This window comes from Chinchilla lanigera, unplaced genomic scaffold (assembly GCF_000276665.1).
Source record: "Chinchilla lanigera isolate Chin_1 unplaced genomic scaffold, ChiLan1.0 scaffold00054, whole genome shotgun sequence".
In the NCBI taxonomy this organism is placed as follows: domain Eukaryota; kingdom Metazoa; phylum Chordata; class Mammalia; order Rodentia; family Chinchillidae; genus Chinchilla; species Chinchilla lanigera.
The window spans coordinates 675,183-701,120 of NW_004955455.1; the positions used below are offsets into that span (position 1 = coordinate 675,183).

A 25,938-nucleotide genomic window follows, 5' to 3' on the forward strand; every position below is an offset into this window, starting at 1 on the left:
AAAAAACATAAATGATATGATTCTTTATTATTTATACTATTCATAAATTCTTACAATGTATTTCTTTTTCAATATGTTTCTCAATATGTTTCTTTCCACATTATGTCTTGGAGATCTTTCCTTACCAGGTGACATCAGTCTGTCTTATTCTTTTAAATCTCTGCAAAAGATCTTAAAGTTATGTCATATTATAACTACATCTTTATATTTTACTTCAGTTTTCCAGATAGTTTTCTTAACCGGTTAGGCTTCAGAAAATACACATCTTATGCACCTGGGAGAATGAGTTTCCAGGTCAGAGTCATTTGCATTTTAAATTTGAATAGATGTCACCAAATCACTGGTCCTCTCTCTCTGCTGGGAACTGCTAAGAACTGGGCCTCTGGATACCTGCCCCTTCATCCTATGTGGCACATGGTAGGGCCCAGTAAATGAGCCTCCTGGCCATTTCCAAGTTGACTGAGAGAGAAGGTCACTCTGAAAACAGAAGAGAGGAAGAAAGCAGTCTTCTACCAGCAGCATAAAAGCATTTCCTGCATTATTTATAAGAGGATGTCAACTGGAGAGAAATATACCTGAGGCTGTGTGATTTACATCCCAGGAATCAGGCGGCTGCTGCTGATAAATGCAAGCGCTTCTGGAGACGAGACCCTAAATTACCTCTGTGGCCCCCAAGATGGAGTTTATGGGTTTGGTGGGGCAGCTGTGCTTGGCACAAGGGGCTTTCTTAACATCTGGCAGCAGGTGGAGCCAAGGCTGCCCCATGGCACCTTGCGGCTCTCGGCCCGCTGTGTGCCGGGCATCTCCTTCCTGCCTCAGTGAGCTGTCACCAAGCTGCAGTCCTTTGAAAGCCTAGGTCTCCCCCACTTCCTTCGGGTTGCTGCAGCACAGCAGGCTTTCCAAGCGAGGTCTGAGCCCCAGTTCCTTTCAGATGCCACCCCACACCCAGCAGCGCTGCGTCACCTCGGTGCTGACCGCCTTGCTTGACCCAGCTGCATGGGATGCTCCTGCCTCATTTCGTCCCAGGTCAGTGGCCACCTTTGTTGTACTGGACAGTTAACACTTGCTCAGCTGACATCCCTGCTCGCTCCTACACCCTCATCTTCTGCATTTCAGTTTTCTCCAAGGGACGTGCAGAGTAGATTGTCTCCGTCCTGACTCCATTATGGCCTATCACTCTACAGTCCTGTGGAGTCATTTCTCCTTCCCTTCACACTCAGACTTCTCAGAAGGGAGGTCTGAACACACCATCTTCACTTCCTCTCACCACATTTAGGCCTCAGTTTACCACAGCCCACCACCTGCCATTGCCACTTCCTTGAAACTCTTCTCAGCATGTCAACAGCTTTCTAAGTCTCAGATTGGGGACATTCTCCACTCTATCTTTTTCACACTTCTCCCCAGCGTTGACAACTGTGCCATACTCTTTGAGCTCTGCTTGTGGCCGTGTCTGCTTTTCTCCTCCTCAGCACTCCTCAAACACCTGGTCTCTCCCTCCCACCCGACCACCAAATGCTGCCCTTACTCACCTGGCTATTTGTTTTTCCACCTCTGGGTGGGCAATTCTCCAGGGCTTTTGACTCCCCAGATATAAGCAGATGTCCACCAAATCTAGACCACTCACTCTTACCTTCTTCCAGGCAGTAAACTGAATCTGTCTTATCTAATTGTGGATGTTTGGATGTATCTTGAGCTCTTGGCTATGTGCAGAAGGCTCATCCTTTGCCCCCAGGTTATCACTGACTTGGGGGATTCTCTCTTTCATAAGGCCGCTCAAACTGGAAACTTGGAGCCATCTCAGTCTTCTGTCTCTGTTGACAGCTCTGCTCTCCTCCAAATACTTGACCTTTTCTACTTCCCTCCATACCCAATACCATTACCTGTAAGTTAGACAATCATTATTTCTCTCCTAGATCCCAGTAGCGACCTTCCAGTGCCGTCCACCCACCTCTAGTCCATCCTCTGCACTTCAGCCTGTTTGATTCCTCAGAAATAAGAATCTGCTTTTGGTGGCTTCTTGTTGCCTACAGCAGGGGCCAACAAACTCTTGACATAGGCCTAATCATGCTTCCCAACTTGGTTTTAGTAAATAAATTAGACCATGGCCCTGCTGTTTGTCTTGCCCAGTGTCCGTGGCTGCCTTTGCACTGTAGTGTCAGAGGTGATTAGTCATAAGAGAGGACATAGAGTTCACGAAGCTAAACATGTTTGCCATCTGGCCATCTGTCGATAATCTCTGCTGACCTCTGCCCTATAGGATGGATGCAAATGCTTAAACCTGCCACCCAGTGCCCATGGTGACACGACCCTTGCCCACCTTGCTGGCCTCATTTCCTCCTCTTTATAACTTGAGTCCACAGTGGTATCTAGTCATCCTCATATGCTCTGCTATCTCTACCTTCACCCACCCTCCTGCCTTCACGCCAGGCCAGGCCAGGGGATGCTGTGCGAGGAGGCTGGATGCTGGCAGGAGCAGGCAGAACCAGACCTGGTTTCTTCATGTGCCAGGAGTTAGGGAAGTGGGCTAGACCTGCAGCAGAAACCATGAACTCCTTAGAAAATGCCTTGGCAATGAAAGTGGAGATTTGCTGAGCTCAATTTTAAATATGTTGGACGTAGTGTGTTTGGGAACATCCAAATGGAACTTATAAGCAAGTTTGGAGGGGAGGGGAAGGGGTTGCAAAAAGAATTAAAATGAATTATATACACATTCCAATGTTGAATATAATCACTGGATGCAAAAAGAATGAAGATGTGTTATGTACACATTCCAATGTTGGGTGTAATTATTATGTTCTGCACATCTGTACTAATAAAAATAAAAATCAAAAACATAAAGTCTGTCCTGGAGCCCCAGGGAGATGCTAGAACTTCTGCGCATACTGTTGGATTTCTTTTGGACATAGGTGACCTGAAAACCAGCTCAACCTGGCTTAAGCAAGAGTGAAAACATATTGTCTCCTGCCACTGGGAAATCTAAGGGGGATCTGAGCTTCAGGCATTGCTGGATCCAAGAGTTTGAAAATAATTCTGGTGACTCAGGCTCTTACCAACCTCACTGCTCTGCTTTCCTTCCTGTTGAGTCTGTCCTGTGGCAGAGAGATGTCTGCCAACAACTCTGACCTCAGGCCTGCTCAGTTCTGAGACCAGCAGTGAAAAGATTCTCTCTTTTCAACAGTTCCAGAAGAGTCCCAGGCCCGAAAGAGTCACAGGACTTGGACCCAGTCAGAAGGGAGAAAGGGAATAGAAGCCCTCCTCAGCTGAGGGCTAAATCCATGTTGTCCCCTGACTCAGGGAGATGGGCTAAGTCCTGATAGACAGTGGGAACACTGGGGAGGGGGTCTCTCCAGAGGCCAATAGGTGCCTTGCTTGGAGCTAGAGGACAATGTGCAGTAGATACAAAAAGTGAACCATGGGAATGGACAAGGTTATGAAGACAGTAAACAGAAGAAGAGAGGAGAGAGACTCCTGAAATCTGGTAGCTTTGGGAATTCTGAGTAGAAGTGTGCATCCTCGCCAGAGCCTTTTATAATCTCTAAATGTCAGGGGCTGATCTATCACCATTTGGTTAGAAGTGCTGTGCTTTTAGTTCATTGCCCATCCCACTCTCTCCTGTTACTCCTGGACTTGTATCACAAGGCAGTGTGAGCATGGAGATTATTGTATAAATTATTCTCACTCACATAATCATCATGATTTTAATTACTGTGTAATCTTCGCTAATTACTGTTGTATGTATCATTTGCTTCAGTGTCGATTTAACACAACTGTTTTTTGTTTTTTGTTTTTTGTTTTTTTGGTCTGGCTAAAAGATAGCATTACAACTTTTCCTTTTTCTGGGGAAAATTTGCTTTCTGCAAACACTTGCAACCCATACTCTTGGCTTGAGGCTCCTAGTTTAAAAGAAAAAGATTCAGCTATCAGCACCATCCTCCATTTGTTTTTATTTGGTGTAAGGCTGATTTGAATTAGTAAAAAAGGTCTAAATTACAGGGTATTATTTTAAAAATAAAGTTGTATTACTTTCAAGGAAATGCAATTACTCTTCTACAGACACGAAGCCAAGGACAGGTCACGTGAGGACTGCTTAAATGATTAGATAAGACTCGCTTGTAATTAGCTCATTAATTATGGATATGTGAATGGATGGTACTTAGCGTTAAAAACAGCTTGTTCTCAGAGTAGGTTAAGCATCCTCACTAATCTTATTTCAATAGTACATTTATTTACTGGTTTCTGCCTTCTTAGGACCAAAGCTCAGGATCATTTTAATCCATCTTGAATATATGAGAGGCCTGTTCATTAAGTATATTCAACTCTCATGAATATGGTTTTACATCCTCCTGGTATAGAAAGGTTCTCTCCAGGTTTATTGGTATTAGGGAGATTAGTAGAAAAGATGTTGAAACTGAAGCTGCAGAAATGTTCAGTGCAATGCATGGCACACAGACCAGAGCCAGAGCAGGTGTGGTCTGGCTGAGGACATAACATTCATCCCCAGGACCCACATCCCTTCTGGAAAGGCTATCTGTGTCCAGTCTGGAACCCTGGTCTAAGATGCTGGGTGTGTGGACCTTCTACAACATCCAAGCCTCACCTAAATGAGCTGTAAGCTTGTATCAAGTCATTAGAATTAACCACTCTTTGTCCAGAATGTTGTCAGAATCTGTGGTTCTCTAGTTGACCTAAACTTGTGTTAAATAAATTTATTAAAATATAAATGCAAAAGTTGTGCTGTGGTGAAAATTTCAAAAGTTGACCATAGCTATGTGATTACCACTAAAATCAAGACCAGAGTATGACCAGTGCCCCAAAAACTTTCTTGGGCCCATTCAAGTCACTACCTTCTCCTTCTCCAAAGGTGACCACCATCCTGACTTCTAATGCCCTAAATGAGAGATGTCTGTGTTTGAACTGTATATATGGAAGCTTCTGGTGTGTGATCCTTTTGGGTCTGGCTTGTTTCTTTCAGCATTTTGGTTGTGAGATTCTTCCACATTGTTACGCACAGCAGAAATTCATTAGTTTTCCTTGTACTATAGTCCACAACAGTGGTTCTCAACTGGGACCACTTTTGCACCCTCTGCCAGGCAGAGATTGATTATCTCAAGCTTAAATTTAGCCTGGGTAATGTGGCCAAGACCATGTCATAAAATAAAACATAAAAGGGTTGAAGATATAGCTCAGTGCAGAGGCCCTGGGTTCAATTCCCAGTACTGGAAAAAAAATTTTTTTTAGCTGTCCTAGTAGATATTAGTAGCATCAAAATTTGGTTTTTCAATTTGCATTTTCCTGTGCTTATATCAACATATGAGTATTCTTAGAGAAGTGTGTGATGAAGCCTTTTGTCCTTAATTTTTTTTTCTCTTTGGTTTATCTCCTTTTCCTTGAGTTGCAGGAATTCTTGATGTAGTCCAGATACAAATCCTTCATAGGATATGTGGACCTACCCTCATTCGGTGGTTGAAATTTTTCGCTCTCTGAATGATTTATTTTGATAAACAGAGTATTTATTTTTACCATACCTCAATTTATAATTTTCTATTATAGTTGGTACTTTATATAGCCTATTTAAGAATGATTTTTCTCACTTTCAAATCATGAAACTATTCCTTTATGGTTTTTGTAGATACTATTCACATCTTTAAATACACACTGCAGTGGAAATTGGTATTAATTTATGGTGTGAGGTAGGGGTTAAGATTTATTATTTTCCACATGGGTAGCCAGTTGGCCCAGTACATATATCTTAGAGAAATATATTTTCCACATTGCACAACAGTGTCTTTTTGCCATAAATCAAGTGATCTTATGGATCTTTTATTGTATCTGTTCTGTTCCATTTCTCTGTCTACCCTTGAGCTAATATAGCATTACCATGCTTAAAGTCACCTTATGGGGCAGGTTTTGATATCTGGAAGTATAAGCCCTGAATGTTTTTAAAAGCAAAAAATGATTCCGAGGGAAGGTGCCACACTGCCGTGCTCACCTGAAGTGTATGACTCTCTTTTCAGAATCTGATTTCCTTCTGCATTGATTTGGTGACTGTCCAACACTTTTCCATTTGAATTTGGCTTTTTTTTTTTTTCCCCCTAAGGGATTTGCTCTCGGGAGGCTCTTGTGTCATATCTGGAAGCTGAATGCTTAGGTAGACTTTTACTTCCTTTTCTTTTTCCCATGAGTACAGGCATGAAGGTGGGCTTCTATTTCCATCCAGTCAAAAGCTGGCAAATATACCTCCCTTTTTCCTTGAAATCACTGGTTATTCATCTCTGTATCTATAGCATCTGGCATCATGGCACTCAAATGATTCTAGATAAATGGAAGGAAGGAAGGAAGAAAGTTAGGAAGAAATGAAGGAAGGGAGGGAGGGAGGGAAGGAGGAAGGGAGGGATGAAGAGAAGAAGGAAAGAAGGAGAGAAGAAAGAAAGGAAGGAAAGAAGGAGGGAAGGAAAGAAAGAAAGAGAAAATCCCCATCCTTTTAAAACTGCATTTCCTTGGAGAACTGGGCAATTTTATAAGTAAGTCTGAGATCTTGTGTGGCTACTGCCATTTTCTCATACTCAGTTGAGGCAATGTCTGTGCATGGGTAATAAAGTGATGTGCTGAAATTTTACTTAAAATATGTTCAATTGGCCAGGCATGTTGATGCACGCCTGTAATTCTGGCACTTGGGAGGCTGAGGTAGGAGGATCATTGCGAGTTCAAGGCCAGCCTGGACTACAAAGTGAGCTCAAGGCCGGCCTGAACTGCATAGTGAGACCCTGTCTTAAAAAAACAAACAAGAATATGTTCAATCCAAGTTGAATGTGTAATCAAATTAGAGATTTTAATTAGTCTACATATCCAGAATTATATCCCTTCAAAAATTGTAGAAAATGTGTTAGAAGGTATAACTCAAATTGTAGAGCTCATAATTCAACTATCTCATAAGTGTCAGGCTAAAGTCCTCCCATCTCTCTCTGTTTGGGGTAGAAGGAGGGCTTTAGTCTAAATGAGGACTTCATTCCCTCTCGGTTCTGATACTCTAGAAGGTGATAATGTTCTGCAGAGATGAAACAATGCTCTTGGCTTGGTTTTAGAAACATGGAGAATGTGTTGTAGACCATGCACTGGGAGTTGATTTTGAAACTGTTGCATTTAGGCTCCAGCAAGTTGCTCTGACCAGAGCCCCAGCAGGGCTCTGGGCTGTGCGTGACCCAGTGCAGATGAAGAAGACAGAGCCTTTTGTCCATTCTTTGCGTAGTCCTACCTCTCTGTTCTTCCAAGCTTCCCATTCTGGAATTTTCCTTGAGGCACTCTTCTTAATGCTGGGAATTCGTAGAGGAAAGTCACAGTCTAGTTCAGAGATGAACATTCCTGTTGGGAGACAAATAAGTAAACACACAATTCTAACACAGCCTGATGAGAAAGCACTGGGGCGGGTGGGGTGGGCTGCAGGAGCTAGAGGGGGTTCCAGCCTGGCACTGCAGGCAGATGAAAGATTTCTGGAGAAGGCTGTAGTTGGGCTAAATATTGAATGGCCAGTAAAAATTTCAGGCTTTTTACGAAACACATAGGACTATGGTTCCTCAAAATCAACTATAAAGTGTTCCTTTCTGCCCCTCTAACCCCTTCTTCCCTCCCGGCTTCGCTCCCTCATTTATAAAAACAACAACAACAAACATATCTGGACAACATCAACCAGCCTCTACGGTAATGTGATAATTGTCAGCATTTTCCATATTGACTTCATTTCTGTCTTTGCTCCTCTATTTGTAATGCGATCTTAACATGTTCTCATTTCCCTTCCTTCCTCCCTCCCTGCTTCCCTCCCTCCCTCCCTTTCCTTCCTTCTTTCCTTCCTTCCTTCCTTCCTTCCTTCCTTCCTTCCTTCCTTCCTTCCTTCCTTTTTGCCAATGTGAAAATAAGTTGAAAACATTATGACAGTTCCCCTTAAATGGGTTCACATCTTTCTCCTAAGAAGGAGGACTTTTCTTTAGAAGTACACCATTATCCTGTCTATGAAAATTAACAAATCCATCCCATCCTCTAAGATCCCAACACTCACATTACCCCAACTGTCCTAAAAGTGTCTCATATCATTGAATAGTTATAAGAAGGAGGGTCCTATTAAAGACTCTTATTTTATTTGGTTGTTTTTACTCTCTCACTTAAAAGAATAAGCTTTATTTTAGAGCAGTGTCAGGCTTACAGAAAGTACAGAGCTCCTGAATACTCCCCTCCCTGGCCCGGACTTATCCCTCACATGAGCATCTTGCATTTATCTTTATTCTCCCTTAAACTAGAATGACTGCCCCTCTCTCCCACACCCCATTTAAACTGATTTTTTGGTAGAGCTCCAGGGATGATTATTTTCTTTTAATTGGCATGTAATGTTTGTCCGTATTTATGGGGTACAGCACAGTAATTCAATATAAGTATACAGTGTGTAGTATTCAAATCAGGGTAATTAGCATTTCCGTCTCTTCCAACATTGATCATTTCTATGAGTTGGGGCCCTTCAGACTCTTCTAGTTATTTTAAAATATATCCTAAGTTGTTGTAGACTATAGCTATCCTTCCTGCTGTGCTATAGAACATCAGAGCTAATCTCTTCTCTCTGATTGTATTAACCCCTTTCTGTCCCCATTCCCCTGACCTCCCCTCATCTCCAGGAACCATAATAAACCACTGCTCCTAGTACCTGCTGGGCAGTTGGCATGTGTGGTCAAGACCAAGGCCAATTATGCTGCCCTGCCGAAGGTATATGGGTAGGTGTCAACTGAGGGCAGCTTGCAGAACTGACATGTCAAGGACCAGGTGCCCTCTTAAACAGCAGAGAGAACAGCACACAAGGCTTAGAATTGTCTTGTCTCCTAACTACCATGGTCCTACAAAGAATGTAGTTTCAGTATCTGCTTCCTGACTCAGGCTCCACACCTTTAAGCCAGGAGTGACCAAGTGTAGGGACAATGTACGGCTGATGTTACCTCTTTGACCTGCCATTGAGTCTGCTTCCTGGGTTGTCTCCCCAACCCTATGGCATCCTCTTGCTTGGAGTTTTCCTTCTCAGATGGGTGTCTTTTTTCAGGAGTAGGGATTGAACTCAGGGCCCTCTCACTGAGCAACTTGGCCAGCCCTTTTTGAAAAAAATTTTGAGACTAGTTCTCACTAAATCATTAAATTGCCCAGGCTGGGCTCAAACTTGCAATCCTCCTGCCTCAGCCTCCCAGAGATCTGGTATTATTATCTGTCTAAGCCTGTTTTCTTGCCTGTGAAATTTAGAGACCTGTTCTCGCTTGTTGAGCCCTTTGCAGATGGAAGAAGCTAATATCTGGTAGGAGGAATCTTCCTTCCTGCTTGCAGTGAGTTTCTGAACCGTTCCCACCACCCAAATCATTCCCTTTTCCAAAGCCTGATTCATACCCACCTCCTCCAGAAAGGCTGTGCACCCAGGCACAGCTTCATACCTACTGCTGGCTCCTCTCATGCCAACCTCTTGTTGGAGTCATAAGGCACAGTTCAGTGTTCGCCTGGAACCTCTTGCACGGTGGACCCTACTTTGTGGATATGTTCCAGGCTCCACATCTATAGCATGTGTGCCAGGAGGTCAAGGCAGCACCTTTTCCACCCCTCTGAGCTCAGCCTGACACTGCAGAGTCAGACAGACAGGGTGAGTGTCTCAGCTCTGCCGCTTCTTCAGCAAGCCCATTTGCTACTCGGAGCTTCAGCTTCCGCATGTGTGAAGTGGGGCAGGAAGGGGCCAGACAGCCAAAAGATGAGGAGGCCTGGAGCTGGAGCTGGGGCCCTTGGATTAAATCCATGTATCACATGACAAATGACTCATCCCTTCTGAGCCTCTTTGTGACGTGGAGAGGTGCCAGTAGTATCTGCCTCTGAGGTCTGTTGTGAAAATACAATTGAATGATGCCTGCAGACCCTGAGGTACAGTGCACGGGAGCTGGTGCTACCTGGAATCCACCTGTACCGATGCAAGCCTTAATGAATGCTTTGCGTTCCCCACATCATGCACAGTCCTGGGCAACAGGCCAACTTTTATTACAGACATCATTTGTTATTTTGGGTTCAGTTACCGTATCTTCAGGCCATCTTAAAAGGACATCTGCTTTCCCATCCCAGGCCTTGCCAGTATTAAAGAACATCGATACATTTTTAATTTCCTCTATAATTTCAGGGTGTGGATGAAGAACAGGGGTGACAGCACGCCTTTGGGGATGATTCATGGTGTCATTAAATCTGCACTGAGTTTCCTGTAGCTACAGTTGGCACAGACTCCGGTCAGACTCCGACTTGGGAACTATATATATATTTTTTTTTCCTATGTGATTATGTCTAATGCCACCGAATCCAGCATCTCCTTAACTTGGGCTAAGTTTTTTGTTCTTTATGTCTCCATAAATTGTGAAAAATATATAAATGTAGATCTGAATTCAACTGGTTGTAGTTTCTATGCAGCCTTCTGCCTGGCGGGCATGTGGTACAGCGCAAAGAAAAAAGAATGCACTTTACATTTGGCCGATGAGAGTCCAGATCCAGGTTCTGCTACTTAGCAGTGGGACCTGGAACAAGTGATTTCTTACCCACAAGCTTCAGTTTCCTCACTTGCAAGATGGGGTGATGATTCTGATCTCGAAAAGGTGATGTATAAAATATACATGAATGAACTTGATGCGGTGTGTACAGCTGTAATCCTAGCACCTCGGGAAGCTGAAGCAGGAGCACTATAAGTCTGAGCCCAGCCCACATGACTTAGCAAGACTTTATCTCTAAATACGAAGCGCTGGAGTTATAGATCAGTTTTACAATGTCCCTGGGTTTGAGTCCCAGTACAAAAAAAAAAATGTCCTTATCAGTACTCTCATCATTTTTCAAACAATATTCATGACACATCTGCTACTGGGCTTGGCACTAAAGGTAAATGTGATGGAGCCATGATACCTTGGCCGGGGGAGGGTGTGGTCCAGGCAGGGATGCTGTCACCTCAGCTTCTGGGCTTCGAGGGTGCACTGCCCACTTCAGTCTCCACTTCCCTTTGCCGTGGTGCTCAGACAGAGCAAGCTCTCATGTAGGATTTATGCACTCTCAGTCTGGTGTCTTCTTGAGCCCTGGTGGATGGGGTCTTTCCAGAAAAGCAATCAAACAAGTGTTAAGAGTTTAAAGTATATTAAATTATTACTAGCAGTGCTTGGAGATGAATAAGTAGTGTAGCCATCCCTTGGTTTCCACAGGGGCTGGGCTCCAGGGCCCCCTCAGAGGGACACCAAAATCTGCAGATGCTCAGTCTCTGTCTGACCTGCAGTGGCACAGTATTCGCCTATCACCTGTGCAGGCCTCCTGTATGCTTTAGATCATCTCAGATGATTCACAGTGTCTACTCCAAGTAAACACTGTGGCAGTGCACAGTTGTACTGTATAATTTAGGGAATAATGATAAGGAGAAGAGTCTGTACATGTTCAGTACTGATGGATTTTTTTTTAAGTATTTTTGAACTGGTTGAATCTATGGATGCCAAACCTGCAGATACAGGGTATCAACTGTGTGTGCAAGTTTCCCTATAGCTGTGGTAGCAAACCTATGGCATGCATGTTATTGTATTTTTCTTTTAAGACAAAAGATGTTCAGGTATGAGTTTTTGTTTTTGTTTTTGTTTTTGTTTTTGCTAAACTAAAACCTCAGTATTCAGGTTTAACTGCAGTATTGGCACTTGGCAATCAGTAAGTGGGTTTTGGGTTGCAGTTTGGGCACTCGGTTTCTAAAAGGCTTGCCATCACTGCATAGCATGCTTTGCCTTACTGGAAGTACAGTGGATATGAGGAAGAAAAAGAGCCCGGATGTATGATACTGAGGTTTCAGGTAACACACATCATCTCAAGTTCCTAACAAAACCCCCTGACCTTTGTCATTATTGCTGCCACTCTCACAGCTGAGAAAGATCAGGCTCTGAAAGCTGCCTGGTTTGGAAGGAAAAGAGGCAGGATCTGAATCGACCTTTATTGGCTTGAGAACTCATTTCCCAACCCTTGCAGATTAAGAGGCATGGCAATTTCAATATTACTGAATCTTTGAAATTTACCTAATAATGCTTTGTAACTTTAGGCAACCAGGAAAAGGAGAGCATTTTCATGTAAATGCTATTGTTCATGGATAAAACAGTCTCTGCCCTCATGGAGCTTGTATCTCCATGGCATCTCAGGGTTGATGTGGTTTTGCCTCCCTTTGCAGCTGAAGAGACTGAGGACTCATAGTTAGCAAGCAGTGCAAAGATCACATGGCTATCAGTTGACAGCACCAGTCTAGAGCCTGAGCCAAAACCATGGCCTAGGAAGTGCTAATAACCCTGTGTCATGTTACAGACTCTGGGCAGAGGCTGTAGAGAAGGGTGCTCCTGGCTCTGGAGTTGGCTCACTTGAGTTTGAAACCCACCTGTGTTACTTTCTAGCTGTGTGTGCTTGCAGAGGTGCCCCCCTCCACCCCAGCTGTTCCGGAAGTCATAATCCCTGCCTCCCTGGGCTTGTTTATAGGCAAGAGAGCCCTTAGCTTCTTCTTCCAGCATAGTTCCTGGCACACAGGTGCACAGGTAGAGGTGCACTTGTAGTGACCACTGACTGTCCCCTGATTTGATTACAGCACCAGCCCTGGCAGGCACCTTTGTGAGCAAGGCTCAGTCCTGTCCTCTGATTCCTATTGTGGCAGGTATACCAGAAGGCTAACCCTTTGGGGACAGACTGTGGCATAGGCAGCAGATGCTTCAAGATGTCTCTGAGGTCTCTCGCTAGAGACTCACAGTGCTGCTGCCCAGCATTTTTCCACTCCCGTCTCCAGCCACTCACAGAGCTTCTTCACATCATCCCTCTCCCCAGCCAAGGCCCCGAGAGACAGGTGTGGCAACATCTTGTTTATCTGCCATCCATCCCTCATGCAGTGCCAGAGGAGCAGAGTTCAGTCAAGCCAGGCCGCCCTGGGAAGATAGTGGAAGGAACATGAGACTTCCCAGGTCCCCTGGAAGACAACAGGCAGGATGCATCTGACAGGCAGGGTTCAAAACCAGGCAGGAAGGGAGCATCTGGCTTCAAATAGAAAACCTTGAGATCCTTACCCCTAAGCCCCCCAAAGGGTATGTAAATCCAGATCAAAGTCTACACTGTCTACACAGGGGAATGAATGGAGAGGCTGCTTATGCTGAAGGAGATGACCCAGGCAGAACAGAAAAGGGAGTGCAGAGATGTGGACGCTTTACACATGGTGGATCTGGGAGGGATCACTCAACCACCTGCGGCTTTTTCTTTCATTCCTTCCTCCCTTCCCTCCCCCGCTCCATGTGTCTCTCTCCCTTCTCACTCTGCCGCACCCCTCTCCTCTCCAGTCCTTCAAGAACTACGCTGTCGGCTTGTGTTCCAGTTTCACCCTGAGCCTCCAGAGGCACCTCACCATCCCAGAAACATGGACACAGCCCACCCTGTCCCAAGACTCTGGGCCCTTGGGCTTCCCATGACAGCCAGTGGGGCCCAAGTGGTGAGCTGGGACACTTTGGCTTTCACACCTTGTGGAAGGCATGGCTGGGGGGCTCAGGAGAGGTAGGAAGCGAGCCCACTGTGCTGGCAGAGCAGGGGTCTTCGTGGCAGATCTCAGCCTCTGCAGCAGCACACACATCGGGCTCCTGGCTGCCTCTCTGTGCCCCCGCCAGGCTCCCCTTTGCGTCCAAGGTGGAGACAGAAGATCATCATCTGCATCTGCAACTCTCCCTCACCTCTTGCTTTTGCCCTTTAGCCTCTGTCCTCCGTCTGTCCTCCATCACCACCGTATCTCCCTCTCTCCCTTCAGCTTCTGTCTTGTCTGCTCTGCTCCCTGTCCTTCCACTCCGTGGCCTCCTCCTCTTCCTCCCACATCTATGTCCTTTCTCTGCTTTCCCCACCTTGCCTACTTCCTTTTCCTCATCTGCCTTGATTGAGTTCAGCGCCATTTGCCAAACATTTATTCCATGCCAGGCTTGGTGCTAATTCAGGAGAGGCAGGAAGACAGTCATCCAGACTCTGCCGTCTGAGTTTAGAGCCTGTGAGTCTCCCTCTGCTCCTTCTCATGCCCACCTTTTCCTGTGTCCTTGCTCATCCTCTACTGCCTCCTCCCCCTCTTCTTGTGACACCTCTTCCTTTTTTTTCCTTGTGCCCTGTGCTGGCATCTACAGCCTGCAGTGATGGTGGGAGCTGGGCACACAAAATGGCAGAGGTCCCGGGTGATTGGGGTGTGGGTGCCCCTCACTCTGCCATCCCCCGGTGCCAGGCAAGGGGTGAGACACAGCACCCAAAACCCCTCTCTCATGCCCGCCTCCTTTCAGGGCTAAGACAGGACCGAAATGACTTTTAGCTCAGCAGCAGCCCACTGGCCCAGCAGCCCTGAGCTGTTTATTGAAAAGAAAAAATAAATAAGGGCGTGCGATCGCCACCTTGCCATATATTTGGGGAGCGATTCTAAAGCGATGATGTTGACACACATGCCTTTGGGTAATTATAAGAGATACCTGCAGCTCCTCTCCCAGCTCATGTCCCGCTGTGATGGCAACAGAAAGTGACAGGCAAGAAATGGGGGAGAGGCAGATGCGCCAGGCAAACTGTGAGGCTTTTGTTTTAGCACGTGGGGCCACTGATGGTAAGATGCAAGGTCGCCTGGCTGGTCATCCTGTTTGTCCTTCTATGAGCTTGTCTCCTTGTGTCCACCGATGGGGGCAGCGCTGGAGTCAGAGATTGGAATAATTACTATTAATCGTTAATGATTGAAGACTGGTAGCTGTCCGTGATTGGTTATGAGTTATCCCTCCTAGCTATTCACTGTTACTGAGTGTTCGGTACCAGGAACAATAGTATCAAGGGCTTTCACTGTTACTGAGTGTTCGGTACCAGGAACAATAGTATCAAGGGCTTTCCCCCATTCTCCTCCCTGCCTGTAAGGTTGGTGCTGTGAGTCGGGGGCTGGAGGTGGACGAGTTGCTCCCAGGACAGGAACAGCAAATGCAAACTTGAGAGGCAGTAAAGACTCATCCTGTCCCGGGAGCAGTGCAGCAGGCAGAGTAAGGGGTGGAGGGTTAAGGTGGGAGGGGAGCCGGGGAGCCTGACCACTCAGGAGGACGGCAAGGATGGCAAGTAGGTGGCTCGCCTGCATTGGCACCTTGGAATTGCAGGTCTATGCCATGTCCAGTCTGTGGCATCAACCCTCCTCCACCCAAGTGACACAGGAAACGTGCACCCTCATGAAATCCCTTAGCGGGACTCTGGCCCCTGTTGACCTCCCACAGGTGCTTAGCTGGGGACTCCTGCCAGCCCTGGCAGAGAGAGGCTGTTGGGGGGCTAAAACTCTGACCTCAGGAAGCTCTGAAAGGCAGGGTCTAGGTGCCTGTCTTAGTCTTTCAGGCTGCTGTAACAAAAAATCCTGTGGGCTCGGTGGGTTATAGACTAAAGAAACATTTCTCACAGTTCTGGGGGTTGGGGAATCTACGACCAAGGTACATTGATGGCTGTCTTCTCATGTGAAGGAAGGGACAAGATAACTCTTTGGCCTCTTTTATAAGAGCACCAGTTACCTCAGGAGCTTCCACCTTCATGACCATCTCATTGCCCTAAGGCCCTGCCCCCCAGTGTGGTCACTTTGAGGGGGAGGTCTCAACCTAAGAACTTGGGGTGGGCATGCAGATATTCAGCCCACTGCAGTCCGTACCTCTTTCCCTGGAAAGACCCTAACCCCTAGCCAATCTGCCCTCCTGTCCCCTCTGGGCCATCCCCTCCAGGGCCTTTGGTCTGACTTCCTTCTCAGATTCTACAGCCCACTGGGCCCTGGCTGCCGCACACAATGAGGGGCGCAGGTGGTGACACCTAGCTGGGAGAGCAAGATGTTCTCGTTGGTTTGTACCAGAATCCCAGCCACCCTTGGTGTGAAGAAGGCTGACTCCTCCAGTTGTCCCCTTGTGATAGTCAGAGCCCCATAGCTGCCAGAGCCGTGGGCCTAATCCTTGGCAGCCTGCGTGCGGCTCTCCATCTCTCCGCGGGCCTGCGTCCACGGCTTTGTCTGCAGTGCCAGAATCTGACATTTGGCACGCCTTTCTGCCTTTTTTTTTTTTTTTTTAATAAATTATGACTTTGCTGGTGGATAGGAAAGGGGTAGTTTATCTTCAAGGGAGGACATGTAGATTTTATTTGTTAAAGGAAAGACTGATGGACTCTAGTCTCTCTGCTTTCAAGGATGCTCTTTATTTTCCAGTCTATAATTTCACCCCACTGTGAGGCTTCTACTTTCCAGAGACAACGTGGTTTTGGCTCAGCTGCTGTGAACTCCCTCTGCACAAAAGCCAGGGCTGGTACAGTCCCAGAATAGAGGCCGTCTGTCCTCATGTGTATAGATTTGGTTTCAAATTAATTTCATGTGACTCTTTTGCTTTTGAGGGGAGCAGTTCCTATGTCTGCCCGATCTCCATGAAACAATGGTAGGTGTCACAGGGAACCCCAGTGCTCAGAAGCCCTGCTGAGTGGGGTTGTCCTCTGGGCCTGGGCTTCAACAAATAAATTACCCCCTGCATGTCCTGCTCCAGTCTTAGACAAGTGAATTACTTACTTCACAGTAGGCTCTGGTATGCTCAGCTCTATCATGTCAGATATGATGCCTCATAAATCTAAGTCATCCACCCTAGCTGCAGCGTTAATCTACTCAAATGTACTTAGCTGGGTTTAATTATAGACAGAAATTGCATTTCAGAAAGCAACAAGAAATCATTTACATGGCTTGAATTTGCACATTAAATCATGCGGTTCATTTGAGAATGCGGTAGGGATGGCATTTCCAAAGGAAAAAAATAATATTACTGCCTGCGCTTAGTGGCTCTCATACCAATTGCACAAATTGTATGAATTGCACAATTTCTACTGTCTGCATCTTTCTTCCTGGACAGGGTGAAGGCAGAGGCCGGAGATGCTGAGAGCAGAACCTGGAATTCTCATGGCAAGGCCTCAAGAGAAGGCTCTGCTTCTCCCTGCTCTACCCGCCAACAGAAGTCCTGTCATTTTGGAGGTGGTGAAGGGTTTGGTGTCCAGAGAAAGCCCATGGAAAGATCAGGAGCTCTGTCCTCTCCTGTGGCCTCACAGAGTCCAAACACGTCCCCGCTGCCCAGGGAGAAGCTGCCCAGTCCGTCAGCGGCACTCTCAGAGTTTGTGGAAGGACTCCGGAGGAAGAGGGCCCAGAGAGGTCAGGGCTCCACGCTGGGCCTGGAGGATTGGCCCACACTCCCCATTTACCAGACCACTGGTGCTTCCACGCTCAGGAGGGGCAGGGCCAGCAGCGACGAGGGAGATCTTTCCTTGAAGTTACAGACGAAGTCGCCCCTGGGGGTGGAGGGGGCCCCTGGCACAACCGCTGGTCTCTTGCGATCCACCAGCCTGAAGTGCATCTCCTCGGGAGGTGCTGAGGGCACAAGTCTGCCCCCGGAAAGGCTGAAGACCCGCTTCAGTTCCTGTGAGGCCCTCTTAGAATCAGGGCCCAGTGTAAGGAAAAAAATGAGCTCCCCCACCGCCCTCAGGGACACGCTCTTGTCGCCCACCCTGCGTCCCCGGAGGCGCTGTCTGGAGTCCTCAGTGGACGATGCAGGCTGCCCAGACCTTGGCAAGGAACCACTTGTCTTCCAGAACCGCCAGTTCGCTCACCTGATGGAGGAGCCTCTAGGCAGTGACCCATGCAGCTGGACACTCCCAAGCCTCAGCTATGGACGCAGGGCCAGAGTGGACTTTGATGACTTCCTCCCTGCCATCCGGAAGCCTGAGTCACCTACATCCTTGGCAAGGGCAGCCAAAGATGAGCACAAGGGTTCAAAGCATCCGGGTGTTCACTTTGGGATGGAAGAGGCGGACCGCTCCTTTCTCTCAGGGATCAAGACCATTTTGAAAAGGAGCACACAGCCCAAGGAGGACCCTGCTCACCTCTCTGACTCGTCCTCATCTTCCAGCTCTATTGTGTCCTTTAAAAGTGCCGACAGCATCAAAAGCCGACCGAGACCCCCTCGCCTTGAAGGTGACGGTGGTGAGCAGGTGTCCCCTGAGCACAGAGAGCCAGGCACAGAGAGGAAGGAGGAGGATGTGGAGAGCATCATGAAGAAATACCTGCAGAAGTAGGAACGAGTGCAGGTAAAAGTGACAGGCTGGGATCCTCCTTAGGGACCAGAGAGTCCTCCCGGGTCCAGGAGTCTTGCAGAGAATAGATGCTGCTCTTCTGCCTTTAGTCCCTTGACTGCTTGCTCTGGGGTTTTTGGAGATTTGGGCGGAAGTTATATATTGTTGGATGCAGAGCTTCTTTGAAGGGGTCGCCTACTTCTCTATACTTTAAAATACAGATGCATGGGAAAGCAAGAGGGTCCCGGGGGTGATGCTAGAGGAAGTGTCAGGCTTCTAAACTTCCTCCAGCTCAGTCTCGCTATCCTACATCCTTTCCACCTGGGGGTGGGTGGGCTGTGAGGCCTCTGTCACACAGTGGTGAGACATCACGGAGCTATCACAGATCCTCAAAAGGCCAGGTTGGAAGGGGCTGTATTACAGTGGAGTCCACTTTTGCATCACATAAAGAGAGAAACTGAGCCCCAAGGTTGGGGGTGGGAGTCACATGCAAAGGTCACAGAGCCCCACTGTGGAAGAAGTCCCGCTTCTCTCTGCCTGGCTTCTGTACCAGGGCAGGCCCTAATCTTGGTTCTTCTTTGGGATAAACATAGGAAGAGGGATCCCTTGCTACTAAAGGCTTATTTTATTGAATGTATATATCAGCCAGTCATTTAAGACTCATGATATCTTCCAGAGAGGAGGTCAGCATTATTCATTCCCATCTTACAGGCTGACAAACTGAGGATCAGAGAGGTTAAATCACTTATGCAAAATTGCCCAGAGAAAGCTCAGAATTCTCCCTTTTATTCACAGTACTTTTCCTTGGGTATATAGTCCAGGTATCTTTACAAGTGACGTCAGAGCTGCCCAATAGCCCACAGTACACTTAATACCTCCCAGTTCTGCATCTCAGAACCCAGGGTTCAGGTGGTCAGGGAGTGGCATACACACTGCCACAACCCCCAGACCTCCTTGATCAGAGTGAACTGCATGTCTACTACGGTACACCTGTTTCTTCGACAGGCACCCTTAGCCCATCAAAAAGTCACTGCCCCTTCCGAGGAGACAAGCTGGGACTGCATCAGAGCAAATTAATTTGACTTAACATGGCCTTCTCTCTGCTCTCAATTACCAAGTAAAGATCTGATATTCATTTACATTATTATGCTCTCGGGGACATGGAAAGCAGTTTCAAAGGCCAAGTAAAGGGCACACGGCCGAAAGGGGAACAGTGCTTAGCCGAAGTCATCACAGAACATCTTGTCTCTGCCAGGATTTTTTTAAATCTCAAGGCCTCTTCCTCCTCCCAGTGAGGTTCTTCTTGGAGGCTGCTCTCCATCGTAGCTGGGTACCTGCCTACTGTTGCCTTGGTTTCCCAGCTGCATGGAGAAGCCCTGCTCCCCACACTGCCATGGATGGTGGGCTCTGGAGCCTTCGGGCTGAGTCCTTCTCTGTACCCAGGCCTGTGACCTTGAGCAGGCAGTGCCATTTTGCTAAGCACCTCTGTCCTCCACTGGAAAGTGGGGATAACTGCCATCCACTTGAAGTCTCACTGTGGGCTTAAGGAGAGCATGAGAGAACCCAGCACAAAGCCTGGAACCCAGTAGACGGCTTCAAGCCTGGTTACCTTGCACTTGGGAATTTGGGTCCTGCACTAGTCAGCTTTCCATTGCTGTAACAAATCTCTGGGAGAACCCACTTGTGAGATGAGAAGGGTTATTTTGGCTCACACTGTGGGAGGTTTCAATGTTTGTGTTGCTTTTGGATCTGTGGCGAGGCAGCACATCCTGGCAGGAGCTTATAGCAAAACTGCTGACCTCAGGGCTGGGGAGCAAAAGAGAAAGAGACTGGGGTCCCACAATTCCACTGAAGATCACAATCCCAGTGACCTAAAGATCTGGGTCTTTAGGGCTCAGCTCTTAAAGCTTCCACTGCCTCCCAATACCATCAGACTGGGGATGGAGTCTTTACACATGGACCTTCGGGAGACATCTAAGGCCAAGTCTGTAACAGGTCCTTTAGGAAATCTGTGTCAGCCTTTCCTCCAGTCTTTTCCTTCCCATTGCCTGTGCTGCATCATTCCACTCAGTAGAACCTCCATAGAAATGCCCCTGGGAATGCAGAACTCCAAGCTCTTTAGCCCATCATTCTCACCATCCAAACATTCCCAGCTTACATCCCCATTCATCAGCTCTGACCTGTTTGCTTCCAGCCTCCTGAAACGCAGCTGCCCTTGGAGACTTCCAGACTGCACCGCTGTTTGGAGAGAGGCTGGCCAGGCCTCCCCTGGGCCCTCAGTGCGGAACCAGCATCACAGCCACCCTCAAGAGGCCAGAGGGACCCGGAGAGCCACATCCCACCAGGGCCACTGGGCTCCCCATGTGCTCGGTCTGAGTGAAATAAAGTCGGTTTCCTTGGCATCTTTTCTGCTCTCTACCCCTGACCATGCCACCTGGGATGCTGGAAGTTTGATGGGGTGCACTGGGGTAAGGGTCCCCAAGAATGGAATCAGCCTACACTGTCACACAGGGTGCACACTGCCCTCGTTCTCCTGTGTGTGTACATGGAATAGTAGCCTTCCTCTTCCTCGTCCTCTACCTCTTCACCTGGCCTCTTTAGCTGAAGTATGGCCTCCTCCAGGAAGTCTTCCTAGACCACCAAACTGAAATGGATGCTGATTCACCGTTTCCTTGAGTTCCTTACTCAGCTCTTTTGTGTTCCCCCGCCTGTGCATTTACATTGTGCGTGTATAAGTGTGTGTGAGCATGTAAGAAATGAATGAATGAATCCATGAATCAATGAACTAGTGAACAAATAAATGAACCCATGCATCCGAAGGTGTGGGCACACTGACTGATGTGTCTCCATAAATGTGTGTCCATATTAACATTTGAGGACCTGTGATCACCCACAGAGCCCCCCATATCTACCTCCTCATATACACAGCCCTACCACCTCCCCCCATAAACATACACAGGCACCAGAAACTATAGCCCAGCACACCTTCCAACTTATGGTGTAGAAATCTGTTTCTTCAAACACTCTTGAAGCATTCATAATAATAAAATGATCAACTGATATTTTTTGATCACAGTATGTGCTGGCGCTGTGCTAAGCATTTTACATGGTGTGAATCACTGCAGCTTTACAAAGTCCTGAAAGATAAATGCACTGATTTATTCCCTTTTTACAAAGGTGGAACTGGCATATTTATCCTAGATTTATTCAGGTAGCCACTGCTGCCTCTGTGTAAATTCCCACTAGACAGGCTCTATACCCTGCTCCTAATGTGCCTCCATCCCCGGGGCTGCTCTGGTGTGGCCAGTCACAGCCCCGCCTGGGGGAGGAATTCCTGTTTGGATCACAGGTGGGTTCACTTAGTAGGGCTGGGGTGACCAAGTACTAGAGAGTGGATGCCTAAAGCAGGACAAATGTGTTTCTTGCAGTTCTGGGCAGTGGTAAGAGTCCAAGTTCAAGATGTTGTCAGAGTTGGCTACTCCATAGGTGTCTGAGGACCTCTCTTTGGCCTCTAAGTTCTTTGGAGGTTAGAACTTCAGCATCCCCCCTCTCCATCTCTTCCTTCTTTGCCTTTGTCTTCATCTCTGTCAATTTGGTGTGGATTTAGACACTACCCAACCTATACCACTGATGAGAGCTCATGCCTGCAGAGAGGGCCCTGAACCCTGAACCCTCCCCAGAGGCTGTGGGTAGCATCAGGAAGGGGTGGAGGATGGGGCAGGAGGGAATTCACTGGGCCCCCGTCTGGAAGGTGTGGCTATTGTGCTGCCTCCCTGGTGGAGTGAGTTAGGGAGCAGAGGACTGTTCTCACTGGGGCCGGTACATTCTCCCCGAGATGAGATCACAGGCAGATACTGTCAGAGGATCAGCTACCACCTGCCTGCCATTCACAGGAGGACCTCTGGCTCACGAGGTAGGGCTGGGACACGTGGGGGTGGGTGGAGACATCAGGGCCTCTGTGGGGACTTTGAGGCCATGCTGTGGAGGAGGGAAGGCTCTATTGCAAAGCCCACGGCACCTGGGCATGGGGTCAGCACGGGATAAGACACGGGCTCAGATACCAGTCTTTCCTGAATTCCCTGTGGTGAAGTCTTGGCGCCTCAGAGAAGTCCCAATTGATGGAGTTAGCTTCTCCTGATGTCTCTCTCCTTAGCTTGCAGATGGTCACTACTTGCTGTGCCCTGACATGGCCCTTCCTCTGCGAGCACGCACCTCAGATGCCACTGTGGGTTTAGGGTTAGAGTTTCGTCATACACAGATTGGATAGGGCCTCAATTTAATCACTTCTTTAAAGGCCTTGTCCACAAATACAGTTGCGTTCTGTAGTACTAGGTGGTTAGGACTTCACCATAGTAATTTTAGAGAGCCCATAATATATGCCATGCAAGAGTAGGTGGTGGTTCTGTTTATTAATAATGGTAATTATGCATGTAGTGATTGAATAAGTTTGTCCTGAACTCCCAACTTTGTCCCTAAATAAAGGCCATTAAGGAAATTAGGAACAGACTCACACTGCCTTCCTGGCTTTGGCATTTCATCGAGACTTTTCTAGGCCTGGAACCTGTGAGTTTTCATGAGTTCTTCTCTGTACCATTTTGCTGAACTCCTACGTGTGTGCCAGGCCCCGTCCCCACACTAAGGACCTGGGGAGCAGGCAGAGCCGCCCTGCTCTCCTGTGAGACATGCCCTCGCTGGGGATACAGACGATAAACAAGGAACTAAATATACTGTCATAGAGAAGCAGTGCAAAGAAGAAAAATAAAGATGAAATTACCTTGTGAGTGCCCTGTTAAAAATTTATAGGACATTTATTTTACGAAATATATTTTTGTAAAGGAAGAAACCTGTCATTGTCCTCCAGTGATGGAAAATGATGCCTCCAGAGCCATTAAATTCAAGCGGGGGCTCAGTAGGAAACAGAAGTTTAGGAGATGCTCATGAAAGTCAGCTCACCGTCCCAGAAGATGGCAACCAGGTCCACGCCTCAAGTCCCCCTCCTGAGGCACAGCCCAAAGCAGAGGTCCTTCCTCAGCTGGCTCCTCTGCCCTGCAAGCTGCCTGCACAGTCCCACAGTCCGAAGCGTCACACAGGCAGCACGGTCAGCCCAGCACGTAGGTAGTGAGCACCAGCCAAGTCTTCATTGCCACCACTTCGGATATCAGGGACATCAGCATGGCTCAGCTCCTGGGGGACCACACTGAGTTCACTTCTTTCTGGATTTTTCTTTACTTGTTTATAAGATAGGTCTAGCCCCAGTATCAGCCTCCCCATATTCCTGTGAGCAATCAAATGTCTACGCAGCACTTGCCCAGCAATGCTTGGCCTGTATTCCACCCAATCATTGGTCAACAGTGGCAGCATTGCTCTCTGGGCTCAGAAATGCTGCTCCCTGAACCCCAAGTGTGGGACTTCAAGGTTCTCAAGAACAGAGCCAACCCTCACGGTTGACAGTGTGTGATGTGTTCTGCCATTTCCCTCCTTGCGTGTCTGTGTGCATGGCTTCCTCCTCCTTTGCACTTGGCCACATTCAGCTCAAGAGTGACCTCCTCCAGGTGTCTTCCTGAATACGCGGGACTGCAATCAGCGCTGTTCTCCATGCTGCCACACCCCATGCTTAGCTCTATTATAACCTCTGACTACTTAGTTTCCTACTGTGTGTGTGAGCGTTTAAGAAACTTCAAGGAGTGAGGCAGTGAACCAATGAACAAGTACAGGAACCAACACACTCTGAATGCGTGGGACACACAGGCATGGAAGCTTCCCCACACATGGGCCCTATTTTGTGGTGAAAGACTCCCCTCCTACAAAGGTGGATCTAGCGTCTGTGTGCCAGTTAAATCCTGCACAGCTGTGCCCTGCTATGAATTTCAGGCTGATATAAGCAAAACTGTTTCAAAGATGAAGGTGTTGGAGATCATGGATCCAGGTGGATTAAGTGGTCCCTCCAAATACTTCCTCTTGTTTTCACACCCTGAGGCAATTTTTTTTTTCCCTGAGGCAATTTTTAACAGAGTGTCAAGGTTTGAAACGAACTCTAAACCTGGAGGATGAGAAGAAGATCTGAAAGTAATTTTTCCAGGGGAGGAAACAGAGGTTCATAGGGGGAAAAGATTTGCCCAAGGCACTCAGCAACAGAGCTGAACTCAGAAGTCAATTAACATTTCTTCACTAAAACATGTATTGACTCTTCCACTACTCCATGTCTCTGGCAGGGGCTGTTGCAGGCATGTGTTGATGAAGATAAGGAAAATGAGCAAAGGCTCTACCTTCATGAAGCTTATGGTTTCCTGGAGGAGCCCGGTGCCACTGATGCTCTAGTAGTAGGCCACCTTAGTCCTATCCAGGAGCACTCTCCAGGCCAACCCAGACCAAGCCCTGTCCCAAGAGCCTGGCTCTCTGTGGAGGCTCTGTATTCTTTCTTAGTCCAGAGACCATCTGTCGGAAGAAGAGGAGCAGGAGACTTATGACAGGCAGGAAAGCAGATGCTGAAAGATGTCTCCTGGAAAGCTCAGGTTGTGATTAATGACCCGGCCGAGCTCCCGTCCCTGTCTGTGGAGGTCATGGGTCACCAGGCTGTGGCCCACTCTCCAGACCCTCTGCTTATTTACCTGTCAGCAAGGCAGCTAGTTTCAAAGCTTCGTGACAGGTGCTAGGCAACAACCCTGGTGACAAGGTGAGACAGTGACCCTGTCATCCTTTGTTAGGGACCACCAAAGCTTCTATTCCTTTCATGTCAGCGATGGGCCATACACTGTGCTCAGTGACATTCAAATATCCCTTCTAAGGGGCAGGAGTGGGCTTCCCTTACCCTGTCAATCACCCCATGCATTCTATTAACAGGAGGAGAAATAGAAAATGACTCAAAATTTGGCTTTGTAAATAGCTGTGTGTAGGCCCTGTGGCACTATTCTGGGCTCAGCAATCAAACTGTGCTGGTGACCCCACGCCTGCAGCTGGCAGAGTTCAGTGGAATGGCTTATTTAGCCCTCTTTCATCCCCCAGAAGCTAAGTTTAAGGTCATCCCAGCTTGCTATACAGGATAATAGGAGTCCCTTTGCAGGGGTGGAGGAGCTTTAGGATGGGGGCGGAAGTCTCTGCACTGAGCAGAAGCTCTTGTCCTTAGCTGGTCCCCAGTGTATGCTTGGAGGTGTCTGCATCAGCAAGCAGAAGGACAGAATCCCTCAAGGCGCAGTGGTCACGCTCCCTGGCAAAGTGCGTCCCTGGCTGGGCTGACTCTAGCCAATTAAACAACAGTTTTTCCTTGCTCAGTGGACAAAGAGAGAAGCTGCCAAGGGACCAGGAAGCAGATTAATGCCTTCTCCATATCAAATCCTGAAGCTCAGGGAGGAGGGAAAGCAACAAAAGGATCTAGGATTTGAACCTAGAGCTCTGCACCCAAACCCAGGCGTTCCTAGTAACAATACCATGGGCCAGGCTCGGCAAGGGGGACCAGGGATCCCCAACTGCTTGTCTGTGCCCTGTTAGTAACAGCCACACAGAAGCAAGAGGTGAGCGGCGGGTGAGTGGGGAGGGAGTGAGAAAAGCTTTTGCTGTATTTTTGGCAGCTTCCCATTCCTGTCATTATCACTTGAGCCCTGCCTCTTAGCAGGTGAGCAACAGCATTAGATTCTCAGAGGAGCACGTGTCCTACTGTGAACTGTGCATGGAAGAGGGATCTAGGTTTTACCTTTCTTATGAGAATCTCATACCCCAATGATCTGAGGTGCAGCTGAGGCTGTGATGTTAGCACTGGGGCATGTAATTATTGTTTATTACAAACATGTACAAATAAAA

At 47.6% G+C, this 25,938-nt stretch overlaps 1 protein-coding gene across 3 annotated transcripts in view; it reads left to right on the forward strand.

The window, feature by feature from the left end:
• Myo18b (myosin XVIIIB) overlaps window positions 1-20,979 on the forward strand; it is a 258,854-nt gene extending 237,875 nt beyond the window's left edge. For all 3 annotated transcript variants that reach the window (XM_005396137.1, XM_005396139.1, XM_005396138.1), the window contains 2 exons: window positions 16,935-18,159; window positions 20,339-20,979. In XM_005396137.1, coding sequence (XP_005396194.1) covers window positions 16,935-18,147 — 1,213 coding nt within the window. In that variant the 3' untranslated portion in view covers window positions 18,148-18,159; window positions 20,339-20,979. The remainder of the gene's footprint in view (window positions 1-16,934; window positions 18,160-20,338) is intronic.
• The last annotated feature ends 4,959 nt before the right edge of the window (window positions 20,980-25,938 follow it).